The sequence below is a fragment of the Apteryx mantelli genome, chromosome 1 (assembly GCF_036417845.1).
Source record: "Apteryx mantelli isolate bAptMan1 chromosome 1, bAptMan1.hap1, whole genome shotgun sequence".
NCBI lineage: Eukaryota > Metazoa > Chordata > Aves > Apterygiformes > Apterygidae > Apteryx > Apteryx mantelli.
The window spans coordinates 164608341-164636198 of NC_089978.1; the positions used below are offsets into that span (position 1 = coordinate 164608341).

Consider the following 27858-nt stretch of genomic DNA (forward strand, 5'->3'; position numbering starts at 1 on the left):
CCGCCCCCGTCCCCGTCCCCGTCCCGCCCGAAGGCGCGCAGCGGCGGCGGCGGCTGGCGGAGCGGCCGCCCCCATGTCGGGTCCGCGGGGCGCCCTGCAAGCCTGGTGCCGCCGGCAGTGCGAGGGCTACCGCGGCGTGGAGATCCGCGACCTCAGCGCCTCCTTCCGCGACGGCCTGGCCTTCTGCGCCATCCTCCACCGGCACCGGCCCGACCTGCTGTGAGTAGCCGCGGCGGCGGCGGCGGCGGCGCAGGCCGCGACGCACCGGCCTCGCCTGGGCCGCCGCGCCGGGCGGGGCGCCGCGGGGCGCGGCGGCGGCGGGCCGGGAGGCGCCTCCGCCCGCGGCCGGGCCGCGCTGCCCCGGGCCGGGGCTCTGGCCCGGGAGGCCGTGGCGGGGGTGCCGGTGCGGGGCTCCTCCTGAGCCGCTCGGGAAGGGCGCGCAGAGCCGTAGGGAAGCGCTCTGTAAGGGCTGGGCTGGGAGGGAGGAATGGCCCCGGTGGGATCCTCCCCGACTGGGCACCTATGTGGGGCTCCCCGGCGGCGGTGGTGCTGCGTTTGCCACCCGCCGAAGTCGCTCCGTACCAGGAAGAAGGATGAGATGTTTCAGCGGGCGACTTTCTGATCTGAGCCCAGAGAAGGGCTGAGGCCAGCGTTAACATGGAGCATGATGAGATTTAAGGCAGGGAGAGCGTGGAAAGCCTGTGGTGAAGCCTAGTCCTAGGCCTTGCCTCCAGTTAGAGGTGATAATACGCGGCTGTAAACTCAGCTGGAAGTGGTGCCCTAAGAGAAGAGGGATGATGGGGGGGAGACTTCACATCGATATGAGGGAGGCTCTCCCAGGGACCTTTTCCCAGGTTGCTGAGGCTCTCAGCCCTGCTAATGAGAGTCCACCTGCATGGTCTCTGCCAGCCAAGCCATAAGTTGCTGGTCCAGGAACCAGGCTGCTTCTTGCAGTTGCTTCTGGGCTGTTTTCCATGAAAGCTGCAGTGCAAGTAAGAAATAGGGAATACCAGCAGGGATATGAAGTCCTGATGGCCTCTGCCAAGAAGTGACTAGAATTCAGTTTCCTCTGTCCATCTTCCTTTTGGGGGGTGGCTCTGAGACATGAGGGAATGGGAGTTTAATGAGGCTGGTGAGTTTGGGATTGCTAGGGGGCATACCGCCATCCTGGAGAAACTGGTTAAGCAGATGGAAGGAATCTGCTCCAACCTGCCACTGTAACCCTGCGTGCCCTGATGCTGCTGGAAATCCACCTCTTCTCTGCCCTAATCTTTGGTAGCCCTAGCAATCCAGCTAGGCTTCACCACACACTTCCCATGCCCCCGGTACGCAGGCACGCTCCTCACCTGTTTGCAAGGCCTTCACATCCCATAAATGGCATCATATTTCCTCTCATGTTCTGCTCCTTGACTGGTTCTTCTTCCTGCCATTGTCCAAGGTTTCCTGGATTGACCAAATCCTCTTTTCTGAGGCAGCTCCTGAGTGGCCTTTTATCACAGGTAATAAAGATGGGCAATCTATAGCAGGACGAGGGTCAGCAGTGTTGCTGCTGTGGAGCCGTGGTGCCATGAGAGGGCAAAGCAGGATTGTATTCTTACAGGCAGAAGCTGAACAAGTGGGCTAGAAATCAAACTGCTGTCTGACATGTTTCAAGCGGTCACCACAGAATCCTCGGTGTGGTAGTTAGAAACCACTGAGAGCCAAGGCATCCAACGTGTTTGCTTCCTTCTGGGTCTTAAGGTAGCTGAGTGGTCTTGTGTCACAGCAGCTCCTGTGTGGTGTAGTTTGTTCTGACTAGGTAGGACAGAGCCTCTGAAAATGTTGCCAGCCTTGAGTCTGCTGTGTGCCTCAGCCTGGGCTGCTTGAGAGGAATGGGCAAGTTAAAGGACAGGATTACCAGTACCTCCTATGTTTCTGACTTTTGGGGAGTGCCACAGCAACTGACAACTGAAAAAGAACAAGGATCAAACAAGAAGGATCAGCAAAAACTTCCAATAAGCACCACTAAAACCACCTGATGGTTTCCTATTAACCATATTTACCATTCCATTAAGCAGCAGCCACTGCTATTAAGTTGTCAGTGGGCTTAAATCTATTCCTGACAGATGTCCTAACTAAATGCTTCACAGTTACTCTGCATGAGCTGTATTGTAAAGGCAAAACCCAGGGCCTTACAAGGACATGGCATGTTGTGGAAGGATTTTCAGAGGATGATCAGGAGTAGCATCATTTCATCTGATTCCAGCTTCTTCAGCCTGTCCTGTTTTGGAAGTGGGAAGTTTGGATCAGAAGCAGTAAATCTGATGGCAGAGGAAAACTGGTCGCCTTCCTTTTCTTCTAAAATGCTTTCAGTCAGCTCAGTAGTGGGACTTGGCAGGGATCTGCAAATACTTTTCTGACTTTGCATGGTCTTCTTTTGTGATGGGTTCTTCTAGCCCCTGTGAGTCAACCACACTGCTCCCAGTGGCTTGAGTCAAAGGGGCTGAAGTTCATCTGTATTCAGCTGCTTCCCCATTTCCTTGCTCACTTTCCACCCTGTCACATGCAAGAGCTGAGCTGGACTGGAGCTCCCTCGTGTACCTATGTGATACTGCTTCTCCAGCACCCAGCTCCATAGGGCTTTCTTTCGCTGCTGTTGTGGCTGTTTGTGCCCATCCTGGTTGTCTGAACCTGCCTGGATGCCTCACCTGTGCTGCAGGCGCTCTCCGGATGTGTCTGTGCTGGTGTGTGAAACACTGAGGAAGAGAGTGTCATGAAAGGAAGGAGAGGCCATATGAACATCCATAAGTGAGGCTGAGAATAGTTTTCAGTGTAACTCCTGTTTCAAACACAATCCCCTTAGAATGAGGCAGATGGCATCAGAAGGATGCTATTTTGGAGAGCTTCAGAGCAACTTGTACAGGGCTCTTGAAGACACTAGGATTACTGTTTTTTTGAAAGAAGCAACTAAAGCTGGAGGTAATCCGTGTCTGCTGTATCCAGTCGAAGGTGTCCTGAACTGGCCATGAAGGACAGGTTGCATGCTTCGGGGGCCTGTATATTTAACTGGGAGACTGAAAGCCTGAATTTGGGCCATACTGACTGTAGCTCCACAACTGTGCGTGCCTCACTTGATTTCACTGCCTCTCTCTCCCTATCTGTAAAATGAGAGCAATAAAGGCACTCTTTTGGCAAACTTGTTGCCTTGAGCACAACCCAGGAAACCTGGATTTACTCCCTGACTCTACTTTTGACTGTGTGTTCTTGGGGTGAGACATTTAATCTCTTCTTTTCCCTTGTCAATTAAGCTGGAAGTGTCTAAGCAAACTTGACAGTAGACTGTGGGGCTTAATGAGTTTGTTTGTTTAGTGCTTTAGAAATCTAAAAGCATGAAATTAATGTTTATGAGGCATTTGTTGCAGCTTAGTGAAGCAAAATGCATCTGCTAGTGTCCTCAGCCGTGCAGCCTTCTAGAGCTTAGGGGAGGTACTTGGCATTCAGGAATGAGAAGAAGAAGACAGCACGGCACATGCCTTTTGAGTGCTGAGAGAGCCAGAAACTTGAAGAAAATAGGAGATGAGGGCCATGCACTAGAAATGGTATTTTGTGTCCCAGGAGTCATGGGTTCAGTTACAGGCAGGATCACAAATCTGATTTGTTCCCTCCTGTGTACTGCCTGCGTTTCCCTGACAAGGTCTGGAAAGCTGAAGGCCTCATTATGCGGTGTTGCCATTAAAGAGCTCATGATTTATATTTGAGGAATCTAGGAATTTGCTCTGGTTTTAGCTGTACAGAACACCCTTCCCCCTTCCCTGAGTCTGCTGTGCTTGCTGGCAGCTGCCCTAAACCCTAGAGTGCTCAGTGGCTCTGTATGTATCTAATTAGCTGAGCACTTGGGATGCTATTTGCATGGAAATATTACTCCAGGATATGCTACAACGCTGGGGTTTGCTGAGTCAAGACAGTTGTTCAACTGGGATATCCAGAGTTTCTCCTATTCTTAAATCTGATCCTTTGGACTGGTATTTTGTCAAGACAGGAGATGAGCTTGAGCAGGACCAGATGAAAGGGTGCTGAAATCAGGGCAAGGAAATAAAGTGACGTGCAGCCACATGTCACAGAGTTGTGAGATGTGAGGTCTTTCTGCACAGGAGGCAGCATATGGAGAGGAAAGGGCTATGTTTCTGTTGACTTTCTCTGCATGCCTGAGAGGCGGCACTCCTTGCTCCTCAGTACTCACCATCATGGGAAACATGCCTGGAGCCATGGGGATGTGGCTCGACAGAGCAGCAAATGGGAGTGCTCATGTCGGAGGTGATGGAGATCAAGCCTGCTCCCTGTTTGATTCATAGAGGGAGAGAGTTGGAAAAGGCAGCAGAGAGGAACTGAATAAACTATGACCCCCCAAGGCCTCGTACTGATGGAATTTAATAGCTAGGATAAAAGCTGAGAGTCTTCTACCTTGCTTTAGTGGAAAGAATATCCTTGTATTCCCTCACTGCTTAGGAGCCCTCCTGTTACATCTTGAGATTCTTATCCTTGCAGCTGCCATCCACTTTCTCAGGCAGATTTGAGCTGGTTTACTAAAATGGCCCTGGTTTGCTGGGGCAGAATGGAATGGACATATGTTTTTGTCTGTCAAAAAATACTATCCCGGCCCAGGCCACCAAGGCATCTTCAAGCTTCAGGCAAATCTGAACCACTCCCATATCCTGAAAGCAAGAGCATTCAAAATGAAGGTTGTTACTTTTTAGAGAGCAGTTGATATATAACATTGCTGTCATCACTTCTCCTGTGTTTCCAAGCTGCTGTTTTCTTTAAAAGAAAAAAAATAAATACAGCAAGGTTAAGGGAGTTCTCCAGGCAAAAAAAAAAAAAAAAAGATGCAGGGGAAACAATGTGTCCCAGTGGAAACTAGTTATAAATACAAAAGGACACTAGTATTTACATAAAAGGTTTCAGATTCAGTCTTCACTTTGCTCACAAGTGTGTAGAGAAGGAAAAGTTGCAATATTTCAAATAGGCTTAGTTCTGTGCTTGTATTTGCATGTGCTTTCAGAAAGGTGGTAGTGCTTAACATAAAGCTGCATGTCCAGCCCATCTTTGGCCTATCTGCTGCATTTGCTCTTGCAGCAGCAACTGGATTTTCTGTTTCGTTTATCTTGGAGGAAACAGCACCAGCAGCCTATTGCTTTTGAAGAGAGGAAGTATAATTTTATGGTGTCAGTGGCAGCTGGGAAAATCTTTTTGAGCTCAGTCACGGGCTTCCTCTGCAGCATTGGGAAAGTCACACGAGTGACCCTGAGGGGGGGCCAGTTGCCTTGCCGTGCAGCACCAGGGCTCTGCTCTGCAGGCTCCCATGGAGACTAGGGGAGTTCCTGGAGTTGCAGGAAGAGTCCGAGAGCCACAGCGCCTGAACAGGTTTGGTAGGTGTTGCAGGAAAATGCAATAAAATCCAAATGGAGGTGGAGGAAGGGTGGGACCCAGAGTCCTCGAACAACTCTCAGCAGAAATACAACTGAGGATTCACCGTCTCTCCCAAATCCTGCATGCACAGGGGTATGTTATTGTAGTCTTTGAGGTATCTACATATCCCCACTAATCTGAATTGTCTAATCCCTAAAGAATACAGTGCCCGGCATCCCTACAGAGTCCAATATGAGGCTAACAGCAGTGGGAGGTATCAGTCAAGCAGGTGTGATGTAGATACAGCTGAGAAGATCACAGCCCTTGAAACTGAGCCCTGGGGGATCTGTGACCCCCCCCCCCCAGCCACGTCCTCATGAACAAGAGGGAAACCCCAGCTTCCCTAAAGGAGGAAGAAGGCACAGACCACATCATTCAGCCCTTTGACATGATATTAACTTGGCAAATTTGATCTCAGTTTCTTTCTGGGTCAGTCTCTCAAGCTTTGGCACCTGTCTCTGGATTCATTTCATCCAGCCCTGAACCTGTCTGGGCTGTCTCCTCGCCTGTGAATCTAGCTCACAGGCACACCAAGCTGCTGCATGATGTTTTTTTCATAACAAAGCTGACATCCTTGACAGGAAGAGGCTATATAACTGGTGCAGTGTGGTGCTGTCTTCACACATACCAACACATACATGCAACAGACGCAGCTAACTCCTTCCTGTACTTTCCCCCCACTACTGAAAACCCGCAGAGCATTTTAGCCCTCTGACCCCCACTGCAGTCAGCCCCTCCGACAAAGGCAGCTAGTTGATCCCTATGGCTGGGCTTAAATGATTCCCTGAAGGAATCTTAGGGGGCAGCTGAAATGCCAGACTCTGTCAGGGTTGAGAAGTGTCCAGGTTACTCTCTGTGCCCCACAGCCAAGCACCTTGCTTTCAAAAAGCTGTCTAACTGTAAAGTTTGTGGCAGAAGGTAGTATTGAGAGTGTTGTGGGGTGGGGAATTGAGGACAGAAGTGCGGTTTAAGGTGTCTTCTTCTGCATAGCCATTTGCAGTAGTGCAGGCAGGACATTTTGAAGTGAGAGGGATTGGTCCAAGTTGCTCATAGATGGAAGCGTGCAGGGAGGATCTCCATCACTCGGAGGAAAGAGCAGGAACCATGTGAGGGGAGCAGGTTCCTGGGTTCCCCCCACATCTTGGGGGTGATATCAAATCCCTTGAGGTAGTAGGGGGGAGGTCCAAGGACACTTGCGGTGGAAGAAATTTAGTGCAGTCAGCTTTTTCACTCAAGATGAGGGTTCCTGTTCCCCTTCCTCCTCCCTTTTTGGTGCCAGGGGCCTTAGAGGGCTGAGTTTGGGATGATGTTGAGCGGTATTTGTAAGCCCTTTAGTGCAGCAATGTGTGGTGCTAATCACAGTGTGGCCCTGGTATTTCTGCAGCCTTTAACCATGAGGGCAATATAAGTAGGTTATGAGAGCTGAGAATGATGTTTTAATTTCCTGGCCACCACCTGTATGGACCTGGCTTTCTTTTTTTTTAATTATTATTTCCCTTTGGTTTCTTTGCCCCTTTACAGTCTGAAATCTATTTTACCAAGGTTTTGATTATCTAGGATCTTACATATTGAGTTGTTGCAACCCCCCAGGAAGGTTGGCTGTCCTGAGACCCTGTGTGTGTGTGACACTCTTCCTCCCCATCTCATGTTGCTTGTCTGTGCTTTCTCTCCAGAGACTTTGATTCTCTCTCCAAGGATGATGTCTATGAGAACAACCGCTTGGTAAGTTCCTGTTGTACCATGCAGAGAAGGGAAAAGGGACATGAGAAATGAAATGATGGAGGTCATGTGATGTGGGAGGACTTGACAGTGGGAAGAGGGTGAGAAAAAATCTATGTTTGTAAGTGACAGGCAGGAACTTCTCTGGAAACATGAGAGAATCTGAAACATCAGCTTCCAGCCTGCACTGAAGAGAAGATAAGGTGGTTATCCTGGTAGTTGCCAAGACGACATCTCAAAGGAAGGTTAAAATGGTGCAACATCTTGATCTCAGCTGTTCCGCACTTGCCAGGCAGTGGAAGCAGGAAGCTAATGTGACTCCAGGCCCAAGCAGAGAGGAAGGTGGCACTGAACCTCAGCTGGTCTGTGATGTTCCCCTGCTGGTTGGGGCAGTTGGAGCCAACAGCATAAGCAGGCAGCAGAGACTAGGAAGACACCCAAGACCAGGGGCTAAGAGTGGGATAAAGCAGCAGTTGCCTCTTTCTTTGCTGAAAGAAAGACCTAATTGCCCCATCTCCATCTGGGACTCAGTGGAGAGACTTAGGTCATCTTCAGCAGGCCCACCTTCCCAGGGGAAGCTGAGCTAGGTCATTTGGGTTTTCAGGTTTAGGGCTTTCCATGTGGGTCCTTTCAGTGATCAGTTGGCCCCTTTCAACTGTTAGCAGCTATCTTTTCCTGTTTGAGAGCCACACAATGATTTCTTGCCTATGCTGGGGTCACTCATTGCTCCTTGCCATTTGCAGTCTTGTGACCAGAAAGGTTTGTCCAAGCAACCTGCTCAAAGTCAGGCTGGGCACAGCTGGGTGTCCACAGTGGGCATTTACACCCCCAATTACTGCATATCCCTAACATTCACTTTCTTTACATCCCACACCCTGCACAGCATCCTGTGCCCTGGAGGCCTTTGGTCTTCACCTACTACCAAAGTGTCCTGCATCTGATATCCTGCCATTTACACCACTCCTGTCCCCTCCTACCTCACTTTCTCCTCAGTCCCTGCCACAATCTCACTGCCCCCCTCCCTCAGAGATCACTGTGGTTGGGTACACTGCCCTCAGCACAACCAAAGGATGGTCAGTGTTTTTGTGTTGCCAATAACCCACATACACTGCTAAGTAGGAAGCACTTAAACTGCTATTTTCTTCCCAAACTCCTTCCTCCCAAGCAGTCATGCATGTAATTGCAGGACTTGTGTTGCCCTCCTGTGTCTCAGCAAGCAGAAATGACAGTAACCTTGTGACAAGAAGCATAAAGTGTCTTGTGTGTGGCAAGCTGCTGGTTCTTGAGCAGGGATGCTTGGAGTCCCCTTGGCATTAATGGCAGGAGGGGAGGACCTGGCACCCCAGAGCCTGAAAGGTCAAGCAGGGTCTGGGTTTCTGTGGGCTCAGCATTTGGGGTAGGCAAGGACACTGCTTAGCAAAGCTGGTGTTTGACCATACTGCTGGAGCAGGTCAACTGCCAACACCTGGAAGTACCTGCCAGCCCTGGCCCCTTCACAGTGCTAGCCAAGGCTCTGCCAGGCTGTTGCTTGAGGGCTCTGGTATTGTGCCCAATTCACAGGTTGAAAAGACACTGCCTTTTCAGTGCTGAGACCTGCTGAGAGTCACCTTCCCCATCCTGGTGCGGAATGCCAAGATCACTTGAGTAGGAGCTGCAGGGCACAGGCAGCTGAAATGACTTTGAGGAAAGGGCAAATGTAGTAATTTGCTCTCTTGCTTTGATGCCTTCTTCACAGTCAGGCAGCACGTCTGGGAGCCTCTGTCTGTCAGGGAAGCCCTAGGTTCACATCTTAATCTTCCCCAGGGCCTTACAGCTTGATTTCTATGTGATTTTTCAGAGGGCATCATTTTTTTCTCCTTATTACTTTTCTCTGCCATTCCTGCAGGCCTTTGAATTGGCAGAGCGGGAGCTGGGCATCCCAGCCCTCCTAGATCCCAATGACATGGTCTCCATGAAAGTCCCCGACTGCCTCAGCATCATGACTTACGTGTCTCAGTACTACAACCATTTCAACAACCCCAGCCAAGGTGAGTGTCCTTCCACCCCTGTGGCTTCCAGCTTGCTCCCATTTGGCTGTAAGGGAAAGCCAGCAGTGCCATGTGCTGACAGAAGTCTACTGTATTCCCTCCATCCCCAGGGCATTGAATTTATCAGAGTTTCCTTTTCCCACTACAGAGCTTCCTTTTCTGTGCATGGAGTGCACTGCGTTCAGATATCAGGCTTTGTGGGAGGAGAGACTGGCATCTAGGAAGGAGCTCTGTGTTGTGGTTTTGGAGTTCAGCAGCATTTACCCACAACTTGGAGGGCAGATGTCCAAAGGCTCATGGCTCTGGAGTCAGTGAACAGAGAGAGCACCCATGCTCTCTGCTTTCTGTGGGGAAACTGGAGCTGCCTGTGTCTGGGGGGAAGGGGAGAGGACTGGGTAGCAGCCGCGTCTCCTGGATCTCACTGATCCTGCTGGGGAGGGCCTAGATGGTGAGTGGGGTAGGGTGAGGTTTCACGAGAGGTAGGGAATGACTGAACAGCTCAGTGCCACTGAAAGAGGAACACCTTGTTTCTCCTCCCTCCACGCTGCATTCCTGCCACTTGGGTTTGGTCACCTCTGCAACGTATCAGACCCCTCTGTGATCTGCTTTAACTCACTAAAATGGGAGAAAGCTAGGTAGGCAACTCCCCTCCCGCAGGTAGTTTTTATCGCATTGGTAAGTTCAAAGTGGCTGAAGGATAAGGGGAGGGGAACAGGAGTGGAGCGTCTTAAATCAACTCATCTCTCCTCTGCTGTGCTCCCCAGTTATACCACGTCAACCACAGCATCAAATAAACCTCTTCCACACACTTATACACAAGCACTTCTCCAATAAGGCTCACCGCCCAACTGAGGACTCCCTTTGGGGACTGGTGTGTGTGAGTGCCAGCCCTGACAGGGGCAAGGGATGCTTCACAGACCTGCTGTCAGCCCCCAGGGGCCCTGGGGCCCAGTAAGCAACAGTGATACTGTAGCAGCCAGCCAGGGCACTCTGGACTTTAAGTGTTACTTAGGGAGTTATTTATGAGGAAACCAAGTGGCATTCGATGGGTAAATTAAATCACAGTGACAGACTGGTGTCCCTAGGACAGCAGGGGTTCTACAGTAGGACCAGACTCTCTGTCAGCCTCGTGGCCAACCCGTTATTAGATCGTGTGTGTCTCTTCCCCCTAAAATAGGCACTGAAGTGTGAGGAGCGGCAAGTCCCGTCCTGTGTCATAAGGCTGGATGATTTTTTTTTCCTCCCCTTCCCCCACATGCGTTGCATGAGTCACCGTTCTTGTCCGTGCCTGATCCTCCTTGCATTCTGTCTCTGTCTCCAGCCAGAGTCCCTCCGCCTATGAAGCGCCCAGCTGCTGCTGTGTCGCCTCCTCTACTGTCCCACAAGAAGCCTGTGGCTGCGGTCGAGAGTCCCCCGGCACCACAGGTACCTAATTTCTTGATTCAAAGCTAGCCTGAGGCAGCAGTCCTCCCCATGCTGTGGCTGAGGAGGTGAGAGAGACAGTGGGATGGCTCTGTACAGGGGGCTGACCATGTGTTTTAAGGTAGGAGAGGTGTTTTTAGTATCGGTGGCTTGGGGGACCCAGCTGAGAGAGCACTTTCTTTCCAGGGGTCTGTGGACCAAAATTGGTCTGTGGCAGGCAAGAGGGTGAGGGGATTGGTGCTGGAAGGTTCCCTGAGCACAAGGAGGGCACAAACGCCCTCCTGCTAAGGGAGAATAACCCTGTGGGTGAGGAAGGGAGCAGGAATGCAGGCTGTGGGATTAGATGAGCAGAGGAGATGCCTTTTTCCTCCTCAGCCCTTTAATTCAGGGTTTAGCAGGTATCTGGGTTGGCCTGTCTTGTGAAGAGAGAGGGTTTCCCCCTCAGGTCCCTGCTGCCTGGGGTTTAGCGTAGTCCTTCTGCATCCCTTCAGTCCTGCCTCTAGTTAGGGGCAAGGCACCTTCTGGAGGGATACACAGGGTATCAAGGTGATCCCTTCTAATTTGGGAAGAGGCGGCCTGCCTGTGCCTGGACTCGAGGGCAGCTGTGCTGTGTGTGCATTGTTAGACCCCAAGGTCAGCTCCTGAGCTGTGCCACAAGTGCTCAGAGGCAGGCCTTGCACGGGAGAGCAGCTGCTCTGGAGGAGCCCACAGCTCCCTGTGGCAGGCGGCCGGGGAGCCGATTGCAGCCCCCTATGCTGAGCTCCCCTTGTGTTGCGTCTCAGGATGATGCCACCTTGGACCCAGCAGAGCGGTCTCAGCGTACCACACTCAGCAGTACCTGCACGGCCTGCCAGCAGCACGTCCATCTGGTCCAGCGCTACCTGGCAGAGGGCAAGCTCTACCACCGCCAGTGCTTCAGGTATGTTGCGGCCAGGCCTGGTGGGATGACTGCTCTCCTCAGCGCTGCCAGGCAAACTGGCATGGCCCACAGCCAGCCAGACCCCATCTTTGTGTGTCCGTGTCCTTAGACAATGTGGAGCATCAAGGGAAGGGGATTCAATGACAGTCCTCAAAATGAGACTGAAGAGGGTACATTTGCCTGCCTGCATCCTACCAGCACCTTGTCCCATGGATCTTACTAGCTCCTCATGTCCAGCCATGTGCCTCTTGCCTCCCCCATGCTCCCTGCCTCCCCTGCTCTACTGCACTTCACTGAGCTGGATTCCCAGCCCCTTGTGCTTCTCCCACCCTCATAACCAGGATGTTCTGCCTCTTTGCTCTTCCACCTTCCTACCAAGCACCCTCCTCTTCCCATGAGGTCCAAGCCAGGACCTTAGACCCGCAGAGCCCCTTCCTCCCACGTTCCACGGCCTCAACTGGATATACAGGTTCCAGCACTGCCTGGGGTGATGCTGAGCTCTCAGGGGAGCATGTGGAGAGCTGCAAGCTGTTACCAAACCGAGAAACAAGAGATTAGACGTTATCTGCTCTGTGGTTACTCCCTGGGTGCAGGTTTTTACCTGCAGCACTTGCGAAGTCATTTCACTTTGCTTTCCTTGCTGTGGTGATGCCAACCTGGGGTGTGTCATAGAAACACAGCATCAAAAATGGGTGCTGAGCTGGGGCCTGTCACACTTTCCCTCTGCAGCTGGGTCAAAAGCAGGAGCTTTGGCATGTGGGTGTAACAACACTCATAAGCCAGGAATAGGAGAAGTGCAGTGTGTTTCTTGGCACAGCTCATGGCCTTTCAGACTTAGCAGCGAGATCCCTGTAATTTTATTCTGAATGTTTTGTCTCCTTGTGCTTTCCTTGTCTTTTTTCTGCTGATTCATGGGCACTGTTTGCTTGGGAACGTCCTGTGGCAGCACGTTCTGTGGGTTGACTGAGATAAAACCAAAACAAACCTCTTTTTCCCCTTGTCCAAACTTGTTACCTCTTTGTTTCATCATGCCCCTCCTCCTCATCCTCACTGTGTCGTCACATTACTGCTCTGCATTTCAAAGTAAATACCAGTCAACTGGACATCCAGAGCAGAATTCCTCACCCAAATTATCTGATTGCAGTGTAGGGCAGCCAGCTGCTATGAGCGCCAGGTATTCAGACAAGAAGAAACAATCTTGGTTTTCATGGGAGTGCTTGATTGGCCCCTTGCCCTCAGCTCTGCTGCACATATACTATCTTTCCCCCTTCCCAGGTGGAAAAGGGCTGACTTGGTTGCTAGCGTTGTGTGTTACAGTGGCACCTGAGGGCTGCATTAGGGAGGAGTCAAAGGCTCGGTGGGGAAACTGTAGATGATCCAAGAACATGTGGCAGAGGAAGAAGGATGGGAAAGTTATTAACCCCATTTCAATAGTCAAGGCACAGTAAGTGCAAGAAGGGCCATACTGGATCATTCCTGGGTCCTTCCAGCCTAAAGCCCTGTCTTTGATAGGGGCCAATGATCAATACCTGTGAGGGTGAGCGTAAGAACAGCCTAGGCATGTATAATACTTCTCTTGACTGCTCTTCAAGCATCCAGCTGAGGGAGTTCTTGAGTCAGAAATGTTATCATTTTCTTTAGTTCTCAGTGGATTTTTTTTTCCAAATACATCTGCCAGTTTTTTGAACCTATCTGGACCCTTGGCCACCACAAGATCATAGCAAGTAGCCCAGTAGCCTTCCTGTGCTTTGCAGGGGGAGTACCTGCCTGTACTAGTTCTGAAACAACTGCTTCCTAACTTCAGTTGGTGCTCCCTAGTTCTTGTCTGTGAATGGTCAGTCCCTTCCCCTGCTCTCAGGGCTGCCTGTGATTTCGTAGTGCTCTCTCATATCCTCCACCAGCTATGTCTTTTCCAGCCAGTCAAATCCCATTCTACTCAGGCCAGAAACCTCTCCATAGCTCTGATAATAGCTGTTGCCCTTCCGTGTCTACTATATCCTTTCTGAGCTGAGAGAGGGACCCAAATGCACGCAGTGTTTGAATTATGAGCTCACCATGGGCTCATACAGTGGCATAGTGATGTTTTTATGTTTCTCTCCTTTCCTGAATGACTTTCCCAAGATCGTGCTAGGATTTAGTAACAGAGGTGGGAATTAACCCTCATCACCCCACAGGGATTGCCCAAATGCCAGTCCAAGCATTTCTTCTTAGCCCTCTTGTTTTCCCTTAAGGCAGGATGGCATCCCTCGTCTCACAGGGCTCTGACTTCTTGTTGGCAGGTGTAAGGAGTGCTCCAGCACGTTGCTCCCAGGGTCGTACAAGCCTGGGCCGGAGGCGGGGACTTTTGTGTGCATGCAGCATCGTGGTAAATTGGCTGTGAGCAGGAAGGCAGATGGAAGGCCCAGCCCAGACCGGCAGTCGCCAGAGCTAAGAACTGAATTTGGGGCTGGCAGCGTGGGTGAGGACACAATCCCCATAGGAGCGGAGGTGGGGAAGGACATCAGTGACTCCGCAGAGAACACTGCAGAGACCCAGGTGGCTGCAGAGGGGATGGCGGCGGAAAAGGACAGCTCACCCAGCAAAGCAGAGACATGGATGCCTCCTGCCCACACAGGAAGTGGGACATCCATCTCCCAAATTCCTCCAAAACCTCCTCTTCCCAGCAAGCCCTCAGTGCCCAGCCAGGACAAAGCCAGCTCGCTGGATGGACAACTCAAAGACACTCGGCCAATCCCTGCCCCAAGGAGGGCCACGGATCCGTCAACCCTCTCCCCTCCAACCTCTCACCCTGTCCCACGGCCCAGATCCACCATCCAGAGCGAGGCCAGCGAGTGTGGGCCTGGCATGGTGAACGGTGAGAGAGCACAATGGCAGCACAGGGGTATTGCCCACTTCCACAGCAGCCAAGGCAGTCAGCTGCAGGTTGGATGAGTTTCTTTCCTTCTCTGCAGCCTGACACCCTTCTGCCTCCAATTAATCTCAGGCTCAGTCACTGAGCCTTCATCTACCAGTTGTCCCTGGAGCAGACAGAGCAGCATAAGGTTTCACACCTGCCTGCTCCCCTGTATTTCTGTGGAGATTTCCAGAGGGTGCGGCCAGTGTGGAGGGAAGGTGGCAGTGCTCAAGCAGTTTTCAGGAGTGGGGGCAGAGGAGCATGTTGGTTCTCCAGGTGCAACTCCAAGGGTGGGGTGGGGAAAAAAGACAAAGGGGGTATTTGGAGGAGACTGATTGCCCCGACTGTGGGGGAAATGCCACAAGATTTTCAGGGAGTGAGAACAGCCAGCACCTTCTGCAGGGAGATATGTAAGAGGCGCCTTGTGTTGATTTAACCTCTTTCCTAATGTCCTTTCTGTGTTGTGACAGTCTGACCCTGTGTCTTTCTAGGTAGGGTACCTGAACCCAGTCCCCCTGTCCCAAAACCCCGAGGGAGACCCTGCTCCTCTGATCGGTACGTCCTTCTGTTTGCAGATCACCTGGAAACTCCATAGTGAGGTAGGGCTGTGAGGACAGCTCAGCTGTGGACTACTTTCCCACCTCCACCAGTCTCTGCCTCTTGGGAGGGTGTAGGCCATGATCAGATCTTTTCCCTGACTTGTGTTTGTCCATACCTCTGAGAGACTTTGTCCCTTAGGGTTTGTAAAGAGCTTGGGGACTTTTGGAAATGTGTTTCTGGGGTGCGTACGGACTGCCAAGTGTCTTCTGCAGTGGCCCTGTCAGTGGCTGCTGAAAAGGGGACACTCAACTGCCTTGTGGAGGGTTTGTCCAGGGAAACATCCAGTGCAAGGACTTTGTGGGTATTTGGCTACAATTAGGATCCTTTACACCTATCTGGCTGTTACTTAGGAACCTGCAGGGACTGGTGTTGATCTCATTCTTGCCTGTTCTTGGGGCAGAGGTTGCACAAACACACTGCACCTTGTGTTTGCAGTGACCAAGGAGTGGGTGTACACAGAAAGTAACCGCAGCTTTCCTGATGAGCGGTGATTCACTGTGCCATGGGACAGGGTTGCTTGCCATGGACTGTGCCCCCAAAGGAGCAACAGTGCTTCCAGCTGCAGGAGTTAGCAAAGAAGGATCTGTCCCTTGGAGATGTGGACAATAAGGTGATAAATGGCCCTTTGAAGTGTAGGAAGTGAATGTGACAGCAGAGGGCAGATATCTAATCTTGGCTCTGACTCCATTCACAACCTGCTGAGCAGAGCTGGGTCTGTGAATGGTGTCACCTTGCTGCTGGGGAAGACTGTGTTGGGGAGAGAAGAACAGCTGTCCCCATAAAGCTCAGCCTTTACTGCTGCTTAGCAGATGGAGACTAATATTTAGAAACCAAAGTGCTTGGCCCAGTGTGTGAGTGACATGGGCTGCCTTTCCCTCAAGCCCTTAGATTTGTCCTCAACCCACCACAGAGAACAAGGCAGTTTGTGTCTGGAGAAGACTATGGCCAGCCTCAAATGAGAATCCTGCTCCTATATGGGAGACATCCTGCTACCTCCATCCTTTCCCTTGAGGACTAAGTCCTTCTCCCATGTCTTGACCTCCCTGCTCATCTCTGCTCCCTGACACCTCTCTCTTTCTCTCTCTGTTGTTCTCCCAGCACTGGAGCTGCTGCGAGAGCCAAGGACCCACCATGGATGGCCCTAGTGCAAGCAGAGCCCAAGAAGAAGCCAGCTCCCCCTCCTCCCCCTGGCAGCAGCCATGAGACTCCAAGCAGGACTTCAGAGGAGGAGGATGGGGAAGAGGTGGGGAAAGCCAAGAGTGAGGAAAGCAGGTCTAATGCTGCAGAGCCCAAACCATACAATCCCTTTGAGGAGGAGGATGACAGGGAAGAAGAGAATGCTGCCACCCAAAAGAGCACTCCTGAGCAGGAGCAGAGTGAGACTGCTGCCAGGCCCCTCCACCCCTGGTATGGCATCACCCCCACCAGCAGCCCAAAGGCGAAGAAGCGACCAGCTCCACAAGCCCCCAGTGCTTCCCCGCTAGGTGAGCTTCCCCACCCTCACCCCTACGTAACCTTGCCCCCACCTCCTCAAACCCAGTGCAGCCCCTTTGAGCTCCTGCTTCCCAGAAGCCTCTGCCTTACACTGGTGGGCCAGGCATTTATGCAGTGACAATTGTGCTGGGCCTTGTGCTAAACACATCCTCTCTCCCCCACTGGAGCACCGAGGGTCTGTAGGTAAGACCTTTGCTCTGGAGGGTCCCTTCTGCCCTCTCTGAAGAGAAAGCCAGATGCTGGTTCCCTTTGTGCTCACCACCCCACCTCCAACACATACTTGCCCTTCTCTCCCAGCTGCCCCCTTCCTCCCTGAGCTCTCCCTTTGCTTTGCAGCTCACCACCCCATCTCCAGACTGTCACACTCCGAGCCATCATCCTCCACCCCATCTCCAGCCCTCAGCCTCGAGAGCATCAACTCTGAGAGTTCAGCCAAGGTGCTGGGTGACGCTGATGAGGCCTCAGTGCCCAAAAGCTCCTCCGAGCCCACTGTCCATACGCCGACGGCTGCCAAGACCTCTAGCACTGAAACCCCGCTGGCCAGTGTCTCTTCCAGCGAAAGCCCTGCTGCCCCAGGCAGCCTCTCCACCAACTCCTCCTTCTCCTCCTCCAGCGAACTGACCAGCTTCAGCGGTGAAGCACAGCCCAGCACCCCACACGCAAACAGGAGTGCCTCTGCTGGCAATTTAAAGACCAGCCCCAGCCGGCTGCCTCCCAAGCCTCCTGCTGGGGCTAGCCCTACACCGATCCTCTTGGCTTCAGATAGGGGTGCCGCGAGTCCTCAGCCACCCTTCTCACCCAAGCCACAGCTGAAGGTGAGATGGTGACTTTCCTCCCATCCATATCTGCGTCCTTTTCACCTCCCTTCATCCCTTGGTCACAGTGTGGAGCACAAGGCTGGGCTTGCCCTTCATAGGTTTGATATGTGACCCCCTGAAAGCAACCTGCAGGCGTGTGCTAGTTAAATGGTGGCCGAGCTTACTCTGCTTGCCCCATGTGCTAAAGAAGAGGCAGGATGCTGTGGAATCAGAGCAAATAGGAAGGGAACCATGAAGGAAAATAATTCAGCATGCTGGAGAGAGAGGCTGGAGAACTTGCTGTCAACTAACATTACTGAGGCCAGAGAGGTTAGCACAGCTAGGAAAGAGAGGGAGCAATAGCAAACGCAAGGACAAGCATCTATAGTGACATGGGATAAGCTTCAGTGGCAAGGGCTGTAAATCTTTGTCTTGGGGGTGCATGATGATGATGGAAAGCCATGCCTATTTTAGAGAGGAACTTTTGGGGGAAGGTGCATCCCTCTGACAGTTGTGACCTGCTGGCTTTGTTGTTGTCCAGTGAACAAACTGGGAGGACAGCAGCTCACAGCCCCATGACTAGGATGCTGATGAAGGTCAATGCTATATTCGTCCTAGAAGCTGTCTGCCGAGTCCTAGCCTTGGGATACTGTATCCCTTTGCTTTTCTGGAGCCTCATATATCTCCCTTTGTCCCTTGCTCCAGTCTTCCTGCAAAGAGAACCCCTTCAACCGGAAGCCATCACCTGCTACCTCTCCCTCCGCAAAGAAACCTCCCAAGGGCTCCAAGCCAGTGCGTCCTCCTGCACCAGGTCACGGTTTCCCACTGATCAAACGCAAGGTAAAAAGGCCCTCAGGAGCAGGGTGGCAAAAGCCAGCTCTATACCATCCCCCAGGGCTGCAGATCTGGTTGCTAAGCCCTGAGTTGCCCTCTTGGCATGCAGCCAGCATTGGGGGGGCAGATGTATAGGTGCCCTACTGATGCATGAGCAGGTAGGGACCACAGCATGAGACTGTATGTGGGGAGGGTGACGTCTAGGCTAGACTCCATTGATGGCAGCATCCTGGTCTCCCTTTATTTCAGGGTCGGGTGGGGTTTGCGATCATCTCTTAGGTGGAGTGTCCTTTGTCCCCCACTCAGTATAGACCAGCCTTAGGGTTACCCCTAGAAACTGGAGGTTGATGGTGAAAGGAGGTCTCTGCTGTGTGGCTCGGCAGGTGCAAACAGATCAGTACATCCCTGAGGAAGACATCTATGGGGAGATGGATGCCATTGAACACCAGCTGGACCAGCTGGAGCACCGCGGTGTGGCCTTGGAGGAGAAACTTCGCAGTGCCGAGAATGGTACGTGGGCTGTGCTGTCCTTTGACTGTGGGACAGGATGGACCCTAGGGCTGTCCTGTCTCCAGCAGGGCAGATTGCAGCCGTGACTTGCTCCCTGTTGATGCTGGGGATAGGGGAGCACAAGTGGCTGCACTGGGCTCCAGGAAGTTCACAGCCATACCCTTGACATGAAAATTTCCCTAAAACAAGAGGAAATGATAAGGGGGGTGGCGAGGAGGGAAGGTCTCTTTGGGCTCAGAAGCCAGCTGAGGTCGGGTTGATTCTAGGTGGCTGCCTCGGCTTGGCAGAGCCCAGCCTGCTGCATGGTGCCAGGATCATATGGGGCTAGGGATGGCTCTGAATTGTCCCTTTGCTTGGCAGACAGTCCTGAGGACAGCCTGCTGGTGGACTGGTTCAAACTCATCCATGAGAAGCACATGCTGGTGCGCCACGAATCGGAGCTCATCTACATGTGAGTGTGTGTGTGCATGGGGGGAGGCGCTGACCCTGCTGCTGGGAGCCCCATCTCAGCCCTCCCAAAATCATGCTTCCAGTGGAGGGTCTGACATGGCCTCCTTGCCTGGAGAACTTGGGGGTAGAGGGCAAGCAGGCAGGCTTTGCTCTGTCTCCAAACAGAACTGACACACTGCAAGTCACTGATGGCCAGAGCACCTGCAGCATCTCCTCCAGGAAGGCCTTGAGCAGCTGGGATTGGTACCTGCTGGGGCTAGGCTCCCTGGGTGCTTGGCCCTTGTGCTATACAGGATAAGACCAGGATCTTGGTGGTTCTTTGCTAGCCCGCCTTGTATTGTGGGATGATGTTCTGCTCCTCTGGAGCCTTGCAACGGCTTCCCAGCAGTGTCCCCTTCCCTTGCAGCTTCAAGCAGCAGAACCTGGAGCAGCGGCAGTCAGATGTGGAGTATGAACTGCGTTGCCTCCTGAACAAGCCAGGTAAAGCATCATTCTGGGTGTAGTTATCCCCATTTTTCCCTGGAACTTCATCTCCCTTCTGTTGTGGCAGGTCTCTGGAGGAGAGAGCCAGATCTTTAGGGAGGCCAGTGCATTCAGCTGACTTTGGAGACACTGCCCCATCTGATCACCTGCCACAGCCCTGGGCAGGGAGATGTTCCCTTTGCCCCATGGATGCCAAGTACTGGGTTGTCCCTTCACACCACCCCTAGCCCAGCTGGCCCTGCAGCACGATAGAATAGAAGGGGATTGCTTTTGCAGGTGACTGGCTCAAGCGCCAGTGCCAAATTCAGAGCTCCTTCAGTCATTTAATTGCCTGTCCTTCTTTGGGGGCTCGGGTGGGTAGAGAAAGACTGGACTGATGAGGACCGAGTGAGGGAGAAGGTGCTGATGCAGGAGCTGGTGACCATCATTGAGCAGAGGAATGCCATCGTGAACTGCCTGGATGAGGACCGGCAGAGGTGAGGAGTGAGATGAGCTGGGGAAGAGGGGAAGGGAATGGCCCTTCTGACCCTGTGCCACTTGAGCTGCATGTGGGGGTGTCGCAGATGAGTGATGCACTTCATTTGTAAGAGAGAAGCAGCACTATGTTTACTGCAGTGACTTAAGATAGTGACTTAACAAAGTTCAGCCGTAAATAAGAATGATTTAATGAGATTCAATTGGCGAGGTTCACTCGGTTATTTACTGCATGAAGGACAGGGTCAGATGCAAGTGCAAAGGAGACCCTCCCATTGAGTCATGAGGTTCAGAATGGACCCACTTGCTTTCCGAACTCCTCCTGCAAGGAGGCTAGGTGTGGCTGGATCCGATCCTAGTCTCAGACTTGGTCAACGGTTTATGTCTGAGGGATTATGTGCACAATCAATCAGAGATATAATTTAGCAAAGTTTCATGAAGTTTGCAAAGTTTCAGCATGCTATTCATCACTTACTGAGGATCTGTCGTGGGTGAGGAATCTCTCAATCTCGAGGAGTAACCTTGAAAGGCGTCCCTGCTCAAGAGGAGGTTCTGCAGTGCAGCCTGCTGCTGTGCAGGAGAGCTCAAGGGGCTCTGGGCTGCCCCCTATTTATGGGGGGGAGATGATTGACTCATAGTCATATTTGCATGCTAGACAGGTCTTAGTTGGCGCATGCTCAATTAGCCCCTGTCTACGTGCTGTTTATGGGGAGGTCAGGTTGAGGGGGAGAGAGCACACCTTCGCAGGGGGTGTCCCAAAATGTCCCTGTTGCTGACAGGTCTTTCCCAGGCTTCCCAGTCTTTTTCTCTTTGAATGGCTTGTGTGGGAAAGACAGGGCAGCATTTACAGTATGTGGGATTGACCTTCATAGCAGCAAAGGCTCGCGAGACAGTAGTGGATCCGCCCCTCTGTGGCTTATAAGTAGGAGGTTCTCTAGCTTTAAACAATACAGCAGCTGTTTTTAGGGCAGAATTGCTGACCTATTTCCCACTGTTTCTTTCAGGGAAGAGGAGGAAGATAAAATGCTAGAAGCCATGATTAAAAAGAAAGGTAAGAAATGATCAGGAAGGTTTTAGTTATGATTTTGCTGCAGACCCCAGCAAGGGGCAGCATTAACCATTCATCAGATTTTGTGCAGAAGGAGAGATTGTGCTCTGCAGCCTCTGGAGCCTTTCCTGTAGGGCCATTAAGTTTTGGGGCACAGTCATGCTGTGCAGTCCTGTTGTCACAGAAACAAGTGTGCATGCAGTGGAGAGCTTTGATTCATTGCTTTCACCTCTGCCTCTGTTGTCATGTATGTGTGTGTGTACAACCATCAGCATCACATAGTAACAACCCCATTTTGCAACCCCAGAATTTCACAAGGAGACTGAGGCTGAGAGCAAGAAGAAAGGCAAATTCAAGCCCATGAAGGTGCTTAAGCTGCTGGGCAACAAGCATGACTCCAAGAGCAAGTCGTCCAAGGAGAAGAGCTAGAGCAGGGGAATGCCAGCAGTGGGAGGGATGTGCTGTCCGACTGCCCTGCGGTCCCTGCAGCTGGCTGGGAGACCTGTCAGGAAGGGCTTGTGTCCCTCCACTCTCCTCACATCTCTCCAGAAGCTGCGCCTCTCCCCCATCGCTCCCTCCCTAGGCACCGGAGCTGACGCCTCCCCGGGGAGCCACCAGCCCTCTGCCCGGAGCAGGGGAGTCTGACCACAGTGCTCCCCTTTCTGAGGCTGTGGAGGGGTCCAGCGGAGGAGAGTGACAGTGCTCCTTCCCCTCTGCAAAGCCTTGCTAACAAGGTGGGGAGAAGATGGATTAGCTTTTCAGAAATGTTACCCTGTTGTGTGTTTCTGTTATTAACTGAGAAGTAAGCCAAGGAGTTTGGTGTTTGTGGGAAAACTTGCACTAACTGCCCCCCTCCCTTTCCTCCGCTCTAACTGTGACAGTTCTATGTGCCTCCAACCCCCACCAGGAGGGAACTGGGCCTGACTGTCCCTCCTTGCCCTCCCGCTCTTGTCTCTTTCCTGTCCCAATTTTAACTTTAGGAGAAAACTCTGACCTTAGAAGCAGGATTCTTTGGGTTTTACTGGCCTAAACTAAAATGTTAAAAAAAACACTCCCACATCACAAGGTCCTAGAGACATAGCCAAAAAAAAAACAAACTGGTGCCCTATTTATTTTGAGATTTCCCCTCCCACTGAAGATTTTTCTCCCTCCAGTGCCAGGGCTGGGCAAACTCCATTAGAAGGCTAAGAGGACCCAAGGGGATAATGTACTTCTGCTAGGATGTGGCCTATACACCCTACTCAGGACATCTTACCCCCCCCTGCTGCTGCTAAACAGACTGACTCTGCTGCCTTTATGGGGAGGGAGGAACATTCCTTTTCCAGAAAAGGGCAGAAAAGCGCAAGATTTACTTAGTGCCGGCAAGGGGCAGCTTGTGCCCCTGCTCACCATTGCCACCCTTGAGCAGCTGGGGAAAGGGTCACGGGTCACAACTGTCCTTTCCCCAGCTTTGTCTGTATATACTTTAAAGGTGTGCAACAAGGGGTTGGCTGGTTATTTTTTACACCTCCTTTACTAGATGAATTCAAACCCACCCAAAATTTTTTAAACCCTTATTTTATTTGTCATGTGTGTGTGCGTGCGCGCACGTGTGTGTGTGTATGTTGGAGGAAGGAATGGGGGAATGGTATTCTTCCAGCCATCCCTTCTTCCTTCCTTTTTCTTTTGTTTCCTGCCTTCTCCTCCAAGGCGAGGAGCTATTTATTGAGTTGTTCAATCAGTCTGAATTAGACACTGAGTTTCATGGCTGTTTGTTTGGTCAGCTGTTTGTCATGCCTTCTCGTTAGCAAATTAGAAATACCAGCCCCGAGCAAACTGCTGCAGTCCCTTCTAAAAATCCAACAGGCTTTATCCAAAACACTCTCCCTTAGAGCAGTGCCTTGCAGCATGGCTGGTGTAGCATTCTAGAAAGGGATCCCTGTTTCCCCAAACCTGAGGGACCTGAACTTCACCTCAGTCCCAGCGTGGCCCCGATGGGTGGGAGCTGGCAAGCTCAGCCCCACGCTGGTGATGCCATTTCACTCTTGCCATACCCCAGCTAGCTGATCAGGAGCAGTGGTAGGGAAGGAGAGATCCCAAAGCACAAGTCTTCTCCAAGAAGCAAATTCGCTTCGGAGCCTGCTGTCATGTCACCGTTGCCAAAGGCCATCGGGATTGCTGCAACCTGATCCCCCTTGGCCTCGCTCCTGGTCAGAACTTTGATTTGTAAGTTACACTGTACTAACTCTGTGATTTCCATTCACCTGAGCAGAAATAAAAGAAATCTTGGAGTTAAAAACTGATCATGGCTTAGGTTTTTATTCCTTTCTGCACTCACGCTGTTGCAGGGACAGGGTGTGCTGCCTGGCTTTGGGGAGTGGTTGACAAAGTATTACTAAAAAGCAGATAAAACCAAGAAAACCACAGCGAGCCTGCACATAGCAAGAGCAGAAAGCCCTGAGCTGAAATTGCCTCTCCCTTCTCAGCGCAGCTGTGTTCCTGAGCACCTGCCTATTTTAACTGTTGCTGAGTAGTTTGCTGATGCACACAATCACTCTGAAGTACAGTAATATTAGAAGCTGTGTATTGTGTTTGTGTGAGGCCACTCAGTGCATCTTCTTCCCTGCCACCTGCCAGCACAGCCATTCCCAGAGACATGCAGACAGAAGTAGGTCATAGATGTAGACAGTAACACTCATGTTAGCATCTTACTGTAACTAGAAACCTCCAGGCTTTGGGTTGAATGGAAAAAAGGCGTGACATTTTTTTCTCTGTGAATTGTTGTGCTCTGCAGCATTGCACAGCCAAAAGGAGGCTCTGCTTTGTCATAAAGTCTACTCCTGTATGTTTTCATCTCCTTAATATTGTTGAGCAAGACTTCCCCTTGCAGAAGGGATCTGGTGCGTGGGTAGGATTTTACAACAACTTTCTTCTGTCACCAGCTGTGCATAAATTGTTCTTGCCTTCTGGCTTTAGGCAGCAGGTGGTACTGCCCCCTCTTCAAGGGGATCCTTGAGAAATGAACAAGCACAGACCAGCCCTTGAGACTCTGATGGTAAGGGAAGAAGAGGTGGGACCAAATTGTTCTGGTGTTTTTTCTGGGCCTAGCCATGGGAATCAGATTTGTTCCCAATGGGAAAGTCTTTTGTTGTGATCTCTCTCATTTCCTCACTTCTCTTCTTGTCAATCATCTCCATCTCCCACAGTTTCTGCAAAGCGCAAAGGGAAAGGGCTGAGTGGTGAGAATGCCAGGAGCACTTACTTTTTTTTGCCAAACCCAAGAACAAAGGTTCTTCTTCCCTAGATTAAGTTACATGCCTTCTCTTCCTCCCATCCCCTAAATTCACTCCTGTCCCATGCCATGAAAGAGAACACTCAGCTCTCTGCCCCTCCCTCCCCACTTGCTTATCAGAGGGCTAAGATTTCTAACACCAGGGAGTCCCTCGACATGCTGTATTGCCAATGTCCCCAGGGCCCTCACGTACCTGCGAGATTTCAGTGAGGACAATCCCTCGATACTTCTTGCCCTGTCCTAAAGCTTCCATCTCTGCCAGGAACTCCTTCCTCTCCTGAACTTCGTTCACCACTAAGCCCAAGGAGAAGAGAAAATGCTGTGCAAACAGGATTCAGCCAAAAGGCAAGCAAACACCTTTCTGTTTAGCTCTGAACCCCCAACTTACTAGCTTCACTGCAATGGAGGTCCCACCAGGGGAAGGGTGATATCTGCTCTAACAATTATCTTGCCCATGTCACCAAAATATCTCAGCAGTCCTTTACGTAACAGGAATACTTCCCCCATGCCCCTAGCCCCTTTCTCCACCTTGCCAGAACAGTAACTTTCTAGTTTTCTTCATACAGACAACACTGTTGCTTGCAGGCATTTTATCCAGTCTGTGCATGGAGACAATCTGCTTGAATCTGTTGATGTTCATTAGTTGAAGTGCAGCACCAAGTAACCACAACCATATTTGGTCGCAGGACTAGCTCAAGCACAGAAGCACTTTAGCTGCTTTTTTGCAGCACAGACCTGCAGCCAGTTCCTGGACCAACACCTGACACAGCACAGCACATGAGTACTTTAGATGTGTCAAGGACAACAGTGAGTCTGAGACAAGTTTTATAGCAGCCAAAGCATATGTGAAGCCAACCACACTGGTTTCCCTGCATCAGAGACCAAACCACCCCTTGCAAACGCATTATTTGAGTGTTGTCATTCTTTGTGCTACCCTTGTTAAGGAAGAGCTAGCTGGGGTACACACGTGCATTGAAGTTTCAGGCACACAGAGTTATAAGGCAGGGTTTTGCCACCCCAGAAGACTCTGTAAGCCAAAGTACATCACTACCTAAAATTCTTCTCTATATTTAAGCTTTGCTAGTGTAACTGCACTGACTTGGGAGTGAAAGAAAACAGAGCCCAAACCACACTCAGGCTGGCAAAAGTCCTAGTCTACATGGAGCTACACTGGTTGGAAAAAGGATCCACAGTACCTGGGCTTTCTGCCGAGGTTACCCCTGCAAACCACTAAGGCATTCCTGTGCCAACAGAGTAGATTTTGTATGGGCAATCCAGAGAGCTTGAATCTGCCAGCAAATCTTTGCAATATAAACTCTGCTAGGAAAGCTAGATCAGCATCACAGCAAAAAGTCCTTTCCCTTGGAAAATGGGCTTTGTGCCTCCTTCCACAATGGGCTTCAGATTACTGGCTACATGGTCTGCTACCCCAGCTCTTAGAGGCTGCTGAGTTCCCAGGCTTCCCCATGTGCCTCACTCTAGCATCCTTTACATACATTCTTCAAACCGGTCAACCTCAGGTGTCTCCTCTTCCTTTGTCTGAACCAGTGTCTGCTTCACTTTGTGCTCCACCACATCCTTCCCTGTCGCCAAGATATTTTGGAGCCTTTGCTTCTCCTTTTCCAAATCTCCTGTGAATGCCAAAGAAAAGAAAATCATTAGCAGCCTGTCTCCTCAGGAAGGAGACTGGCCACATTGCTTCTCTCCAAATGATGGCAGAAGAAGCATTATGTTAATGATAGCTCATCCCCAGACTGAATCGCACAGCACTACACAGATGTACTTGTGGTGAAGAGTAAACCAAACTGACATCAAAGGTCTGATTAACATTTATAAACTAGAAAAATACATAGTACTCCCTTCTTAGGCAAGGATTACATGAGTTCCTATCACCTATCATTCTCCTAGCCAGCAGGCAGAAGTCAATGAGCATTTACAGGAGATGTTCCCTCAGAGCTCTCTTTTTATGCATCTTTGGAGACAGTGTGAGGATGAAGAGCAATTAAGAAATCCCCCAAAGGTTGCTGAGATTGCAAACAGCACATGGATGTAAGGGACTGGGCAGCAGGATTTATTTATTAGTGATGTTTTCTGACTTACGCCTTGCCTGTGGCTTGAATTTCTCTCGGGTATAGGCATCTCCTGCCTGGCAGATCTTGGCAGGTCGAAGATGTGGTTTAGCTGGAAGCCTGCCTGGCAGACAAAGCTTTGGGGGAGAGAAGGCAGTCTCTGCAGGCTGTGGGTGTTTGCTGCATGTGGGGTTGCACTGGAGGGGCAGGGTATCTCCTCCTGGAGATCAAAGGGAAAATATTGCTAAGTCAAACACAGAGGAGCCTATGGCTTGACGGCCCTGGACCAGCAGAAGGTCTGTCTAGTGATCCACTGGAGTACAGTGAGCAAAGATCCCAGGTACCATAGATGTCTTACCTGGTTATTGGTTCATACTGACACGAGAAAGACTGGTTGAAGTCCCACCATTATGTTTCATTCCCTGGATAGACCCTTGGGGACACCTCGCCCAGTACGACGTCAGAGGCAGCTATACCGCTATTTTAAAGGCAAAAGTAAGGCAGTGAGAGGAAGAGGCAGGCGGAGGTTGGACAGTTTTCTGTATGAGAACAGTTTCCACTACAATGTATGAAAACAGAGATCAGGAGAGTTAGGTGGGACCCAATGCTGACAAGAACATGATTTCCTCCCAGGTACTGCCCATTCATTTGTTTCTTGACCATCCAAGTAGTCTGTAGGCCAATGCTCTCTGTCTCATGGTAAGCAACACAAACTCAACAGCAAAGGGTGGAGATCAAGATGGATATTACTCACGTTTCACGCAGTCCATCAGGTGCCTCCTCTGGAAACTTGTAAGCTTGGACTCATCCATCATTGCTGAAAAACACAGTGTATCTGTGAAGACCACAGCCTGAGAGGGCTCCACTATTCACCTTTAGCAGCTAGGACAGGTGGACTGGCTTGGTAAATCAGCCCTGGGGAAAATCTCTACTTACAAATCAAAATCCAAAAGGGGGAGATCAAATTATTTTGCAATTTCAGAAACATCACACCAGGACATTCAAATGTAGATATGTTCAGTGACATGTCTAGCATCTGCTCTGTGTGGTTCTCTCTCAGCTCTCCCTCCGGGGAAGAACTAGGTGTAGTGTTTTATTTCAGGAAAGATTTTCTTTTCGAAACTGGCCACACAGTTGCTATATAGAAGCAGTAATAACCAGAGCCAAATGCTACAGTGATGTGTGTGGCACACAAAGTCAGGACAGAAGCTGGAGAGACAGGAAGCGCAGCAGGAGGCGTAGGGTGCTGGTGCTTACTCCAGTTCTTCACTTCTTTCAGGCCCCTCGTTACCTTTCAGCAGCTCCTGGGTTTCCCGGCTGTACTGAGCTGTCCCGGGAGGGTGCCAGAAGTGAGCTCCTTTGGCCGCAGCTGGTGCTGACCTTCTTCCTTCTCGGGACGACAT

At 51.2% G+C, this 27858-nt stretch overlaps 2 protein-coding genes across 3 annotated transcripts; one reads left to right on the forward strand and one right to left on the reverse strand.

Annotated features, from left to right (window-relative positions):
- MICALL1 (MICAL like 1) lies at positions 1 to 27809 on the forward strand. 2 transcript variants are annotated; one of them, XM_067309650.1, is made up of 16 exons: positions 1 to 219; positions 7119 to 7167; positions 9050 to 9191; positions 10513 to 10616; positions 11396 to 11532; positions 13812 to 14386; positions 14917 to 14980; positions 16124 to 16509; positions 16856 to 17334; positions 18022 to 18156; positions 18534 to 18660; positions 19021 to 19111; positions 19517 to 19590; positions 19955 to 20069; positions 21072 to 21118; positions 27735 to 27809. In XM_067309650.1, exons 1-16 carry the CDS (start codon positions 74 to 76, stop codon positions 27779 to 27781), a joined length of 2718 nt encoding a protein of 905 aa, XP_067165751.1. In that variant the 5' UTR covers positions 1 to 73; the 3' UTR covers positions 27782 to 27809. The 2 variants fall into 2 exon arrangements, with proteins under 2 accessions (XP_067165751.1, XP_067165745.1); XM_067309644.1 differs by lacking the exon at positions 27735 to 27809 and adding an exon at positions 21423 to 23397.
- On the reverse strand, positions 23387 to 27858 carry C1H22orf23 (chromosome 1 C22orf23 homolog). The gene is made up of 6 exons (XM_013947725.2): positions 27747 to 27858; positions 27210 to 27272; positions 26487 to 26675; positions 25883 to 26017; positions 24580 to 24680; positions 23387 to 24303 (listed from the first exon to the last, which is right to left on the reverse strand). Exons 1-6 carry the CDS (start codon positions 27856 to 27858, stop codon positions 24199 to 24201), a joined length of 705 nt encoding a protein of 234 aa, XP_013803179.1. The 3' UTR covers positions 23387 to 24198.